The following is a 12,500-nucleotide window of genomic DNA, read 5'->3' on the forward strand; positions in this document are numbered from 1 at the left end:
GGCGGCCTTGTTTACGCACCGAACGAGGACGTTCCTTTGTGTTTCACTCAGCCACGTCAATTCCAGATCAAATTGTAAGGCTCTACACTTGTTTTCAGAACGAAGGTCAACTGTTTGGGTCAATTTTTAAAAGAATGTTCCACTTTTTTTCAACCTAATCGCTTATCTGCTGCTTCGGCGCTGCACGTTTGAGTAACGTGGACAGTAACTTCAACACATTCGCCTGCATTTAGAAAAGAACAGAAGGTCTGCTGAACCCATTTATAGTAGAAGTTAATGGGCAGATGCTGAATTCCGTGAATAAAAACTAAGGACATTAGATGATCCCAAATAAATCTGATTAACTGATCTCTAAAAGTCGTCTAGCCCTCTGATGAGAACAAACCTATGTATAATCAGTCATTATAGCTTTAACTTCAACCCTCTACTGCATGAATTATCACCTAAACACGATCAAATGCTTCCGTGTGGTTTTATTTGAAATTGCTTAAATAATGGAAATTTTTGAAAAATCAATTATTTCAGAAAATTTATTGGTTACTTGAGAAAATGTTGCCATTTGGCAACAATACGCAATCGTACCATAGCAGCATAAAATATAAAATTGAATTTTTCTCTTTTATACTTTTATTGAAAACAAGAACAAACAAATCCAGCTCATACTGAGTGAAGTATACGACCCAATATTTACAAATATTGGAAATTTATACAACTTAATTTACAACAATTTACAAACAAACAACAACAATTTAATATTTGCAATGTATTGTAATAACAGCATCATAATAAGAATTCCTGGTCTTGTGATGTCATGATGTATTTGTCCTTTCAAAGTAAAAGACCCTTTTCCCACAATTAAATAAGAAAACATGGATGTTGCAGCTTTTAAGTAAAATGAAGATAAAGTCATTGCTGCCACGTGGCGACGCCGTGCAGTAGAGGGTTTACAGTGACGCAAATACACAGCGTGCACTGTATTCAGAACATAATCTCTCATCCTACCCATGAAATAAATATATAATATTAAACTCACTCTGAGATTTTGTTTTACAGTCATGTGAAGAAGTAAATGCACCCCATGAAAAGTAGACTTTTCCAGCATATTCGATACGGATATCAGGTCTTTGTTTAAACAGTGTTTACAGATAAAGGTGATATAATTTATCAAGGGACGCATCATTTTTTGTCATCATTTATACTAATTATGGAAAAAGTAAGCGCACCTCTGACTGAAATCAGGTGATCTTGATTGGGTGCTAGTTAGAACACGGTTAGAGAACGTCTTGGAGGAACCTGCCTCAGATATCTGGTCTGGTATGCTCTTTGTTATTGGAGTGCGTGGTATCGTCATACTGAGAGCTCCGAGGCCTTTCCTAAGAAGGTCGTAAGTGCCTCTGAGTCTGGGAAGGGATTTAAGAGCTGTTTCCAAAATACTGGAAATCAATCATTCCACCGTCTGGAAGATCCAGACCACTGCCACTAAAACCACTGCCAGCTCGTCCAGGCCGCCCCAGCGAGTTTAACCTGAGAGCAGGCCGCAAGACGCTAAAAGATTCTGTAAGAAGCTCCAAATTTCATTACAGGATCTGCAGGTAGCTTTTGTTACGGTTAATGTGAAAGTGCATCCACCATTAGAAAAAGACTGCACACATTCGGCATTACGTGGGAGGTGCGCCAGGAGGAAGACCGCGGTCTAAAACAACATCAGGGCAAGGCTACAGTGTGCTAATCAATATCCAGGCAAGCAGCAGGACTTTTGGGACAATGTGCTCTGGACAAGTCAAAGGTTGAGTTGTTTAGCTGCAGCACCAGAAGCCTGTTTGGTAAAAACCAAAGAGAGCATTTAATCAGAAGAAGCTCAGACCAGCTGTAAAGCATGGTGGTGGCAGTGTTGTGGTTTGGAGCTGCTTTGATGGCCAAATCGCAGTCACAGAATCGACCATGAATTCTCTGTCATAGCAGAGAGACCTGGATTAGAATGTGAGACCACCTGTAAAAAAGGTGAAGCTGAAGAATCGGACCTTCCAGCAGGATAATGATCCCAAACTTACAAATAAATCCACCAAGGAGCATCTCAAAAGGAATAAATGGTTCGCTGTGGAATGACCAGGTCAAAGCCCAGATCCAAATCCCACTGGAACGCTGTGGGGGGGGTTTGAAACGGGCTGTACATACAAGAACCCCGTCAAACACTGCACAGCTGAAATGTTTCTGCATGGAAGAGTGGGACACAATTTCCCCCAGCAGACACCAGAAACTGGTAGACAGTTATAGGAAAACTGCTTCTGCCAAATTTGCGGCACCAGTTACTGCAGCCAGGGGTGCACTTACTTTTTCAACAGACAAAATGACATTTCGGTTAGTTTATTTTTAAACAGATGACTGGAAAGTCAAATTTCCAATGTTTTCCGTTCTGTCACATAACATTTATCCATATATACTGTTTACCCGAAGATGAAATGCTGATACGGGTCAAAAAAGAGAAATATTTCAGGGGGTGCCCTTACTTATTCACACGACTGTGTATGGGCTGATATAAAGTATTTGATTTGTGAGGTAAAAGAGCCGGAGTGAAAAGCGTGACGACCTGCCCCATGTGGCCCAACAGAGGACTGAGAGTAACTCTAGACTTGAAAGGGTAGTTTTGATTACATCCACTTTCCCTGAGCTCTTATGGTATCCAAGGTGATGGGGCGGAGCCTGTGAAAACCCCGCCTACACCTCTACGCAGGTACGACAAATTCTTCCCTCTGCAAATCCCAATGAATAAAAAAACAGATTTACTTTAATTTGTAATTGTGCAGCATCATGAACTTCCCATCGACCTCTACTGTACGTGAGTTTCGAGGCTGCTCTCGTCTAAGTTCGGGAACACGAGCTGAAATGACGCAGCAGATAGAGATCAGGTTTGAAATTCCAGGCTGCTCCTGTAACTTCCTAAAGGTTGTGAATGTCATTTTTCAAGGTCTTTTCCCCAGGGATTGTACACAGATCCATCGCAGCGTCAGCTGATGGAGAAGAGAGGCGTTTGTCATTACCAGCAACACTGATCGCTCTGTTCGTTTTTCGACATGTGGGCCAGAGGATTGGTCTCACTAGTGCTGCTTCGGCCAGGCTCAGTTTCATCATTTACACTTCACCATGTCTGATAATAGTCTAATAACAGCCTACGCTGTGTCTATATCTACTGTTCTACTGATCTACAGCTACATAATGTGATACTGTCATAAATGAATACCCACTACATTTACACTACAGGCCAAACATACGAAAGCAGTGATTTTTATAAAGTCTTTCAAATTCTCTGCTTAATCAAACAGTTAAGATGGAAACAGAGCGGTTCTGAGTGGTGGTGATAGGAACCAGACGTCCCTCTAAAAGCTCCTCACAGTGGTGGTGATGGGAACCAGACTTCCCTCTAAAAGCTCCTACAGAAAGTTCCTACATGAACTGGTTCTGAATTCACTGCCTGATGACTGAGACGCTGTTTTATGAGAGTTTAGAGAACTTCAACTCCATTCATGGTGGAGGGAGACATGCAGGGCGCTGTGCGGCAAAATAGTCCCCAAAGAAAACTCATTATTCCAGATTTTCCATTTTCTGTCATCAACATTCCATATAAGCTCAGAAGACTCGTGTAGGTTCTCTGGTGGTTCTGGATGGTAAATAAAGTGTCTATATCTGTGTTGTAGTCATGGTGACGCCTGGTTCCCATCACCACCACTGTAAAGACGTCTGAACCATTTCACACCAAACCCTCTGGATCTCTCTGTTTACACCTCACACACTGGAAATATGCAGATATTTTGGAAAATTGGTGAAATTCCCCTTTAAAAAAAAGAGCTTTTTTTTTTTACCCGTTACTGCAGACACTACTGCTGTCCTGTGTTAATAAACACCGACGGCCCTGTGCTTTATAATAAACCGTAACATGTTCATGGGTATTTTTCTCTGTATGTTTGATGAACTTGAACTCTGCAACTTTTGGTCTGTAGTGTAAATAATCTACACTAAGCTTTACACAGATAGCAGCTGTAATATGAGAGTAATTAAGGTATAAACTTAATGAAATATTAGTTTACAGTGTAGCTCAATCGTAACTAGAAATAATATAATATAACTATTAATATAATATAAGTAATATAACTATTTTCTCCGTTTTCTTCTCCAGAACTTACCTCCCTGCTCATCCAGCATAACCAAAGTTCTGATACCAGCATCTTTGCTCTGTTTCAGTGAAGAGGAGAGAGCAGAAAAGAGAGAAACACAGACAGAGGAGAAGAGCAGAGAGAGACCAGCAGGTCAGCAGCAGGTCTGAGTTACAGAACAGCAGAGACTCAAAGACTCAGCACCAGACAAAGGAGGAATATGAAGCACCAGATCTGCCAAAAAGGAAAATAAATCAAATTCAAAAATAAACCACTCAGTAAATGAATCAGTAAAAAAAACACATGAAGTATATATTGTATGTATAAAATAAAGTATATATTGCTTATTCTGATGAATTCTAATAAAACACATTTACTTTTTCAGCATTTACATATTTCTCCATTTATTTATTTCTGTATTTATAATTTTTTAATTAATGCCAGTTTTTCTGTGTTTTTAACAACTGTTCGCTTTGTTTATTGATTCATTCATTTATTTATTTATTATTTTTTCAGTAGTTTATTTATTTATTTCTGTCTTTCTTCGGTCATGTGATAATGGGGGGGGGGGGGGTCTTTCACGTTTAGGTTTAGCAGTCAAGCCCAGGAGGAGAAGAGCTGATTAAGCTGTTCTTTCACTCCATAAAGAGCTGCAACATCAGGAACAGACAAACCCGCCGAGAAACTCCACAGGCAGTGTGTGAGAGAGGCGTCCGAATGCCTTTTACCCTGCTCTTCAGTGGTCAGGACCCCCAAGGACCCTCACAGAGCAGGTACTATTTGGGTGGTGGGTCATTCTCAGCACTGCAGTAACACTGACGTGGTGGTGGTGTGTTAGTGTGTGTTGTACTGGTCTGAGTGGATCAGACACAGCAGCACTGCCGGAGTGTTTAAACACATCAGTGTCGCTGCTGGACTGAGAATAGTCCACCAACCAAAAATATCCAGCCAGCAGCGTCCTGTGGGCAGCGTCCTGTGGGCAGCGTCCTGTGGGCAGCGTCCTGTGGGCAGCTTCCTGTGACCACTGATGAAGGACTAGAGGATGACCACCACAAACTGTGCAGCAGCAGATGAGCTGTCGTCTCTGACTTTACATCTACAAGGTGGACCCACAAGGTAGGAGAGTCTAATAGAGTGGACAGTGAGTGCAGCTGTACAGTAAGTGGAGCTGATAAAGTGGACAGTGAGCGTAGAAACAAGGAGGCGGTCATGATGTTATGCCTGAAGAGTGTGTTAGATGCTGTATGTTGAGTAGGTCTGAGGTCATTTCACTTGCTATGACCATGTTTTGCAGTGGAAGAGGGGAAAAGTGAGTGAATGAATTCTTTAGTTTTCTTGTTAAGAAGATCTCGGAGCGCTCCTGGCTGTGATAGGTCATTATGAAAGGCAGTGATGTGGCACAGACTCGCCAGCTAAAATTAGTGCATGGCAGTAAACAGACGGCGGTCTTTAAAGGTAAACGGGCGTGTCTGTGCGCGCACGCAATATGGAGAGTAATTCCCGCAGGCACAATAAGGCTCTATTGACCTAAATAGCGCAGATGATCCCCGTTCACCTCATCAAATCCCCACATCGTCATTATTTCACTCAGAGCGCAGTGTGTGCTGGAGTGTGCTGACTGATGTCGCAGCGCCAGGCAGCTGGCGGCTCCTGGCTACGAAGCAGACCCGTCTACGCATCGTTAATTAACGTGCACGCTCTGTTTTTGCTGGAATAACGGGATGATGTGGGGATTTAACAACGTGAGCTGTGCATTAGCATCTATAACTTCCTCTGGATGATTAATTAGCAGCCAAAGAGGAGGAACTGTAAGCTAATTCTGCTCAGGTTACTAAAATATTGTGTTTATTTCCGTTTACACTCACTCAGTTTAGCATTTCTGTGGTTTAAAAATCATGTAACAATAATTTGGGTCATATAAAAATTGGCACATATGCTCAAAACACTGATTAGAAAACATATGGAGCACTTGGCATCCCTGTACTGGGATCTGTTTCCGACGTACTGCTCTTTCAGACCTGAATGTCTTCATATGCACCATAACAATAATAATAATAATAATAATAATAATAATAAACTTTAGTTATAGCACCTTTTTAACAGTGCAAAGTGTAGCTGAATCACCTCCAGTGACACTAATCACACATTAGGGCTGTGCAATGAGGCAATGCTTCGCAAGTTCAGACGTGCCTTCAACATGTGGTGGTACACAGGAGACTGACTGAGGGGGGGAACTCTGAGAACTTGGGCTGGAGTTCTGGGCGGCTTCTACCTGGACATAGACGACCAGATGCCCATGTTTTGTGGCTGCATTGATAGTACTGAGCAGCAGGGTGGAAATGTGGAGGTGTTGGGAATTCTGAGAATTCATTATGGGTAATGGAAGGTAGGGATGGGAATAGACCCCTGTTGCCGCATCGTCATTTTGTAGTCTCCATGCTCTTATGACCATATTAGGAACTCCGGGTTGATTTCAAAGGAGGAGGGGCTTCAGACAGGGTTCTCCTCCCAAACTTCAGTTTTTCCATTTTTTATCGTTATTGTGATCGGGGGGGGGGGGTCTTCACACTAGGCCAGGGGTGTTCAAATGCTTTCACAGGGGGACAGATCATTCCGTGTCAAAATACCCGAGGGCCACAACATTATTCACAAATTGCTCAAAATATTCCGTTTACAAAATATCAGCGCATGGAATCTGAGCTTCCTGTGAGCGACTGTGTTTCCTATGCCTGTGTAAAAGGGGCACGAGGACCGTCTTTCAGAGCAGCCTGGATCTGTGAGCACCTATAAATATAATTTCATTGTTTAAGAGTAACAATAAAACATGACAGTATACAGTCATTTGTTTTATTTGATGTTTTATCAATTTTATTTTATTTATGATTTTATGTGCATGTGCTAAATTAATTAATTCATTATGTTGAATCAATTTAATCAATGCTTAAATCAGTTTAATCAATCCTTCACTGTGTTGAATCAATTTAATCAACGCTTAAATCAGTTTAATCAACTCTTAAATCAGTTTAATCAAGCCTTCATTGTGTTGAATCAACCTAATCAAGTGTGATTCTGATTCCTACTTAAGCATGCAGTTGGTTCTTTGAGTGCTCAAGGTTCTATATAGAACCACTGTCTTTACTAAAGAACCTTTCAGTAACCATCTGTTTTAAGACTGCTCAGTTTTTGAAGGTACTTTTAAAGTCTGGCACCTCTGGTTGTCTTTTTTCTGGTCCAAATAACCATAAAGACAAAAAATATCACAACATTTTGTATGAGCATCATGATATCGTGAACTATCACCCACCACTTTATTCATTATTGGAAAAATGTTGTTTTAACTTAAAGTGCGCAACCTGGCAGCTTTAAAATCCATTTAGAGTCCATTAACCCACTAAAAATAAGCACAAAAATATTTTAAGTAAAAACACCATTTATTGTCCATAGCAGGCCTAAAGAAGCTGATCTATAATCTGAGGTGCCGTCGGCTTTTGGGAGGGGATTAAAAAGTCAATATATTTTTTATTGAACATTTATTTGTTTATTTTGGCAAGAAATTCAACTTTACCACCTATTTGTCTTAAAATTCAATTCAAGCATTTATTAGAAAATCTTAAAACACACGTGGGTCCAAACTGTTGACTGGTGCTGCAGCTCCTGTACATACAGTTTGGTTTATGGACGATAAAAATCCACCATCAGCTGTTTTTCTATGACGGAGTGCTTATAAATGTCCTTGTTCTGAAATACGTGGATTTAAATGCATATTAATGCTCTTATTTTCTTACCTCCTCCACCAGCTGCAGCATGCGCCGAGTGCTCTCCAGCGACTGCAGAGAGAAAAGCACGACATCAGACACTGTACTGATCAATACAGTAATCAATACAGAGACCATACACCTCCATACACTCATCATAACATTAAAACATTAAACAGCACAGCAGGCCCTGTTAACCCAGCAACAACAGAGCTCGTACTTACATTACACAAACACACATCCTTCATTGTGTTGAATCAATTTAATCAATGCTTAATTCAGTTTAATCAATCCTTCATTGTGTTGAATCAATTTAATCAATGCTTAATTCAGTTTAATCAATCCTTCACTGTGTTGAATCAATTTAATCAATGCTTGAATCAGTTTAATCAAGCCTTCATTGTGTTGAATCAATTTAATCAATGCTTAATTCAGTTTAATCAAGCCTTCATTGTGTTGAATCAATTTAATCAATGCTTAATTCAGTTTAATCAATCCTTCATTGTGTTAAATCAATGTAATCAACTCTTAAATCAGTTTAATCAAGCCTTCATTGTGTTGAATCAATTTAATCAATGCTTAATTCAGTTTAATCAATCCTTCATTGTGTTGAATCAATTTAATCAATGCTTAATTCAGTTTAATCAAGCCTTCATTGTGTTAAATCAATTTAATCAACTCTTAAATCAGTTTAATCAAGCCTTCATTGTGTTGAATCAATTTAATCAATGCTTAATTCAGTTTAATCAAGCCTTCATTGTGTTAAATCAATTTAATCAACTCTTAAATCAGTTTAATCAAGCCTTCATTGTGTTGAATCAATTTAATCAACTCTTAATTCAGTTTAATCAAGCCTTCATTGTGTTAAATCAATTTAATCAACTCTTAAATCAGTTTAATCAAGCCTTCATTGTGTTGAATCAATTGAATCAATGCTTAATTCAGTTTAATCAATCCTTCATTGTGTTAAATCAATGTAATCAACTCTTAATTCAGTTTAATCAACCTTCATTGTGTTGAATCAATTTAATCAATGCTTAATTCAGTTTAATCAAGCCTTCATTGTGTTAAATCAATTTAATCAATGCTTAATTCAGTTTAATCAATCCTTCATTGTGTTGAATCAATTTATTCAATGCTTAATTCAGTTTAATCAATCCTTCATTGTGTTGAATCAAGTTAATCAATGCTTAATTCAGTTTATTCAGCCCTTTACTGAATTAAATCCGGTTCTGCTGGTGGAATTAAACAAATCCATGCGATGGCTGAAGCTGCGTGGAGGAGAACTGTAGCCCAACCTGCTTTCTTCTGTTCAGGATGTCAACAACTTTACTGAAAACACCAAACTCTTCTTCCTGTTTCAGTGAATTTGTGTTTGTTTGTATTTATTTTAGTGTATTATATGATTTTTACAGGCACAAACACACAGCTGATTATTTTCAAGTCATCTCTAATTCCTCTGTCACATCACGTCCATCGTGAGGATTGAAGTGTGTGTTGTTGTGGTTGTGAGGGCGTGAAGTGAATGCGGTGCAGATGAAGTTGGTGAACAGCTGTAACAGAAGGCTGAGCTCACACCGCGACTGCCAGCTCAACATTTGGCCACTTTCCTCAGCACTGTGCGTTCTCCGTTCCGGAGAGCATTATCTGCTCATGCATTTTTAATGCTCGTCCATTACAGTCCAGCACATAATCTCTGATTTAAACGACTCGTTCTTCCTGGACAATGTCACGGTCAATATTAGCCCTCCTCTGTAGAGCTCCTGTTATTTTATCCTCCTGCTTCTTCATTAGATCACAATGATGGTTCTGCAGGAACCACACAGGAAAGAGCTGCACTGCAGAAAACGGGACCTTGTCAAGTGAAATGATCATAAATCTAGTCTATATATCTGTCATGTCTCATTCTGACGGTGTTGGAAGCGTAATGTGATATGATTTAACCTCTTTCTAGACATTTTGACTTATTTTATGGGATATTAATGATTGATTTCAGTGCATTAGCAGATAACTGGCCTTTTCACAAGAGGAAGTCTGTAAATGCTGCTAAAACAAGTTCCACTATAGCCTTATGGACAGTTATGAAGCTCAGAAATACCGGCGTTAGTATCACATCAGAAAGGTGCGTCTCTTTTTCTTAGTCATAGTTGCCAAGACTGAAATTGGAGGAACAAACACACAACAATGTGGGAGTCCAAACTAAATAAAGGATATAAATGATTTGGAAAAATCCCTTCGCAGCAACGTCAGCGAATGTCTACAGAGCGATAAATCAACAGAGGTAAAATAACCACGTTAGCTGGAGACGCTGAAACAGCTCCTCAACAATAAACTATTTGGCAAAACGCTAAACATGTGCGCATGCCAGCAGGGGGCGTGCTGAGTCGCCAGGGTCCGTAGCGCCACTGTAGACATTTCACACCAACACCAGCTCCCGTGACCGAACATCTGCTCCCAGCTGAGCTCTCGCTCTCCCCCTTTAGATGCTGACGGTGTTTGAGGGAAATGAAAACTGTTCCTCTGAAAGCGGCTGAAGCAGCGACTTTAAACCACAAACTGCACGTTAACGTTACTCAGCAGCGCCGAAACACTGACACAGACGGTCATTTACAACACATTCCTCATCAGTCTGAGGAACAATTCCACCAAGCAAAGAACCGTTTAATCACAGTACTTTGAGTGTTCGTGGTCCTATATAGAACCATTGTCTTCACTAAACAACGCTGAAGAACCAGCTTTTGTTTTTGTGCCTCAGTGCGAGTGACTGACTCGTGGCTGCTGCTCTCTCTCGCTGGCTTTGCAGTGTTGGGTGTTGTATGATTGTCCAGCAGGAGGTCAGTGTGATTAAAGCCCACTGGAGCAGGTGTGCGACCCCCACCGAGGAGGCAGCCTCAGTCTGAACAGAGCGGAGGAGCGAAAATCGCAGCTTTCGTTCTCTCGGGCCTCGAGCGCCTTAATATAGAGCAAAACTCTTTATGCACATGAGTTATTCATTAATGTACAGCCTGAGCCTGCAGCCCTGCACTGCTCACTGTACTGCAGCCATATTAAAGGGACAGGCCACCAAAAAATTAAATTATTGCAGCAAAAATAAAGACACACATGAAGTTACACAGTTCTCACCTCAAATCAGCCAAGACGTGGTCAGTGCTTCTTTAGGTTTAGCACTGGAGCTACAAGGCTAACGCAGCTCACAAGTAACAGAAGCTTTCAAACCATCAATCAGCACTGGTGCTACCTTCATGTCTAACATGAAGAACATCATCACCTGAGTACGTCTGCTATTCAAATTCAATAAAACCTCAACATTAAATTTCTATTCATAATATGTGCAGGGGGTGGCGCGGTGGGTGGCGCTGTCGCCTCACAGCGAGGAGGGCCTGGGTTTGATTCCCCGGCCGGGTGACCAGGGTCCTCTCTGTGTGGAGTCTGCATGTTCTCCCCGTGTCTGCATGGGTTTCCTCTGGGTTCTCCGGTTTCCTCCCACAGTCCAAAGACATGCAGCCAGGTAAAAGGTTACATGCTAAATTGCCCCTGGGTTTGAGTGACTGTCTGTCTGCCCTGCGATGGACTGGTGACCTGTCCAGGGTGTATCCTGCCTTCTGCCTGAAGACCGCTGGGATAGGCTCCAGCACCTGCCCCCCAACCCCCCACCACATGACCCTGAGGTAGAAGCAGCTTAGAAAATGGATGGAATATGTGCAGATACTCTGTTTGTGTAACATCTTTACATGTGTGGGTGTATATACAGTATCTCACTAAAGTGAGCGCCCCCCTCACGTTCCTGCAGATATTCTATCTTCTGATGGGACGTCACTGTAGAACTGAAGCTCTGATATAAGTTAAAGTGGTCAGTGTGCAGCTTGTACAGCAGAGCAGATTCACTGACCTCTGAAAAGAACAACACACAGACATTAATGTCTAAACAGCTGGCAGCACAAGTGAGTCCACCTCACAGTGGACGTGTCCAGATTGGGCTCAAAGTGTCGATATTTAGTGTGACCATTAATATCCAGCACTGCCTGAACCCTCTTGGGCACGATGAATTTGCTCATCGCATGAAGCAAAAACAACCGTATCTCAGTTTCAGTGGTTTGCCCCCTAGTGTGTGTGTGCTCACACACTCGGATCTTTCTGTAAAGCTGCTTTGTGACACCACCTGCTTGACTTTGGCTATTTCATTTGGACATCCTCCAATTTCAATCTCGGCAACTGTGACAAAGATAAAGTGACAAACCTTTCTGTGATGAGCTGAAGTGATATGAACACCTGTATTTCTGAGGTTCTGTCAAAAAGGTAATAGCGGAACTTTTTATACCAAACGTTTACCCAAAACTTGTGAAAAGGGCCTTTTCTGCTAATAATAGTATAATACTTTTTATAAATGTGCCTATAATCAGATTACTGCCTTCTATTGTAACTGTAATGGAATACAGTTACTATTTAACTGTATCCTGATTACATATCAGTGCTGCATGTATTATATAGTATATATAATACACTAATAAGGGTCACTTAATTTTAATCACTTAAATCCCGTGTTCTCCGTCTGCTGACTGTCTCCCCACAGCACCGCTGATGCTTCAACATCAGTACA

At 41.0% G+C, this 12,500-nt stretch overlaps 1 protein-coding gene across 2 annotated transcripts in view; it reads right to left on the reverse strand.

Annotated features, from left to right (window-relative positions):
• snap25b (synaptosome associated protein 25b) overlaps positions 1-12,500 on the reverse strand; it is an 81,023-nt gene that overhangs the window by 15,910 nt on the left and 52,613 nt on the right. For both annotated transcript variants that reach the window (XM_037542131.1, XM_037542132.1), the window contains exons 3-4: positions 7,934-7,975; positions 4,179-4,227 (exon numbers count right to left, since the gene is read on the reverse strand). In XM_037542131.1, the coding sequence (XP_037398028.1) occupies positions 4,179-4,227; positions 7,934-7,975 (91 nt within the window). The remainder of the gene's footprint in view (positions 1-4,178; positions 4,228-7,933; positions 7,976-12,500) is intronic.

The sequence above is a fragment of the Pygocentrus nattereri genome, chromosome 10, assembly GCF_015220715.1.
Source record: "Pygocentrus nattereri isolate fPygNat1 chromosome 10, fPygNat1.pri, whole genome shotgun sequence".
Taxonomy (NCBI): domain Eukaryota; kingdom Metazoa; phylum Chordata; class Actinopteri; order Characiformes; family Serrasalmidae; genus Pygocentrus; species Pygocentrus nattereri.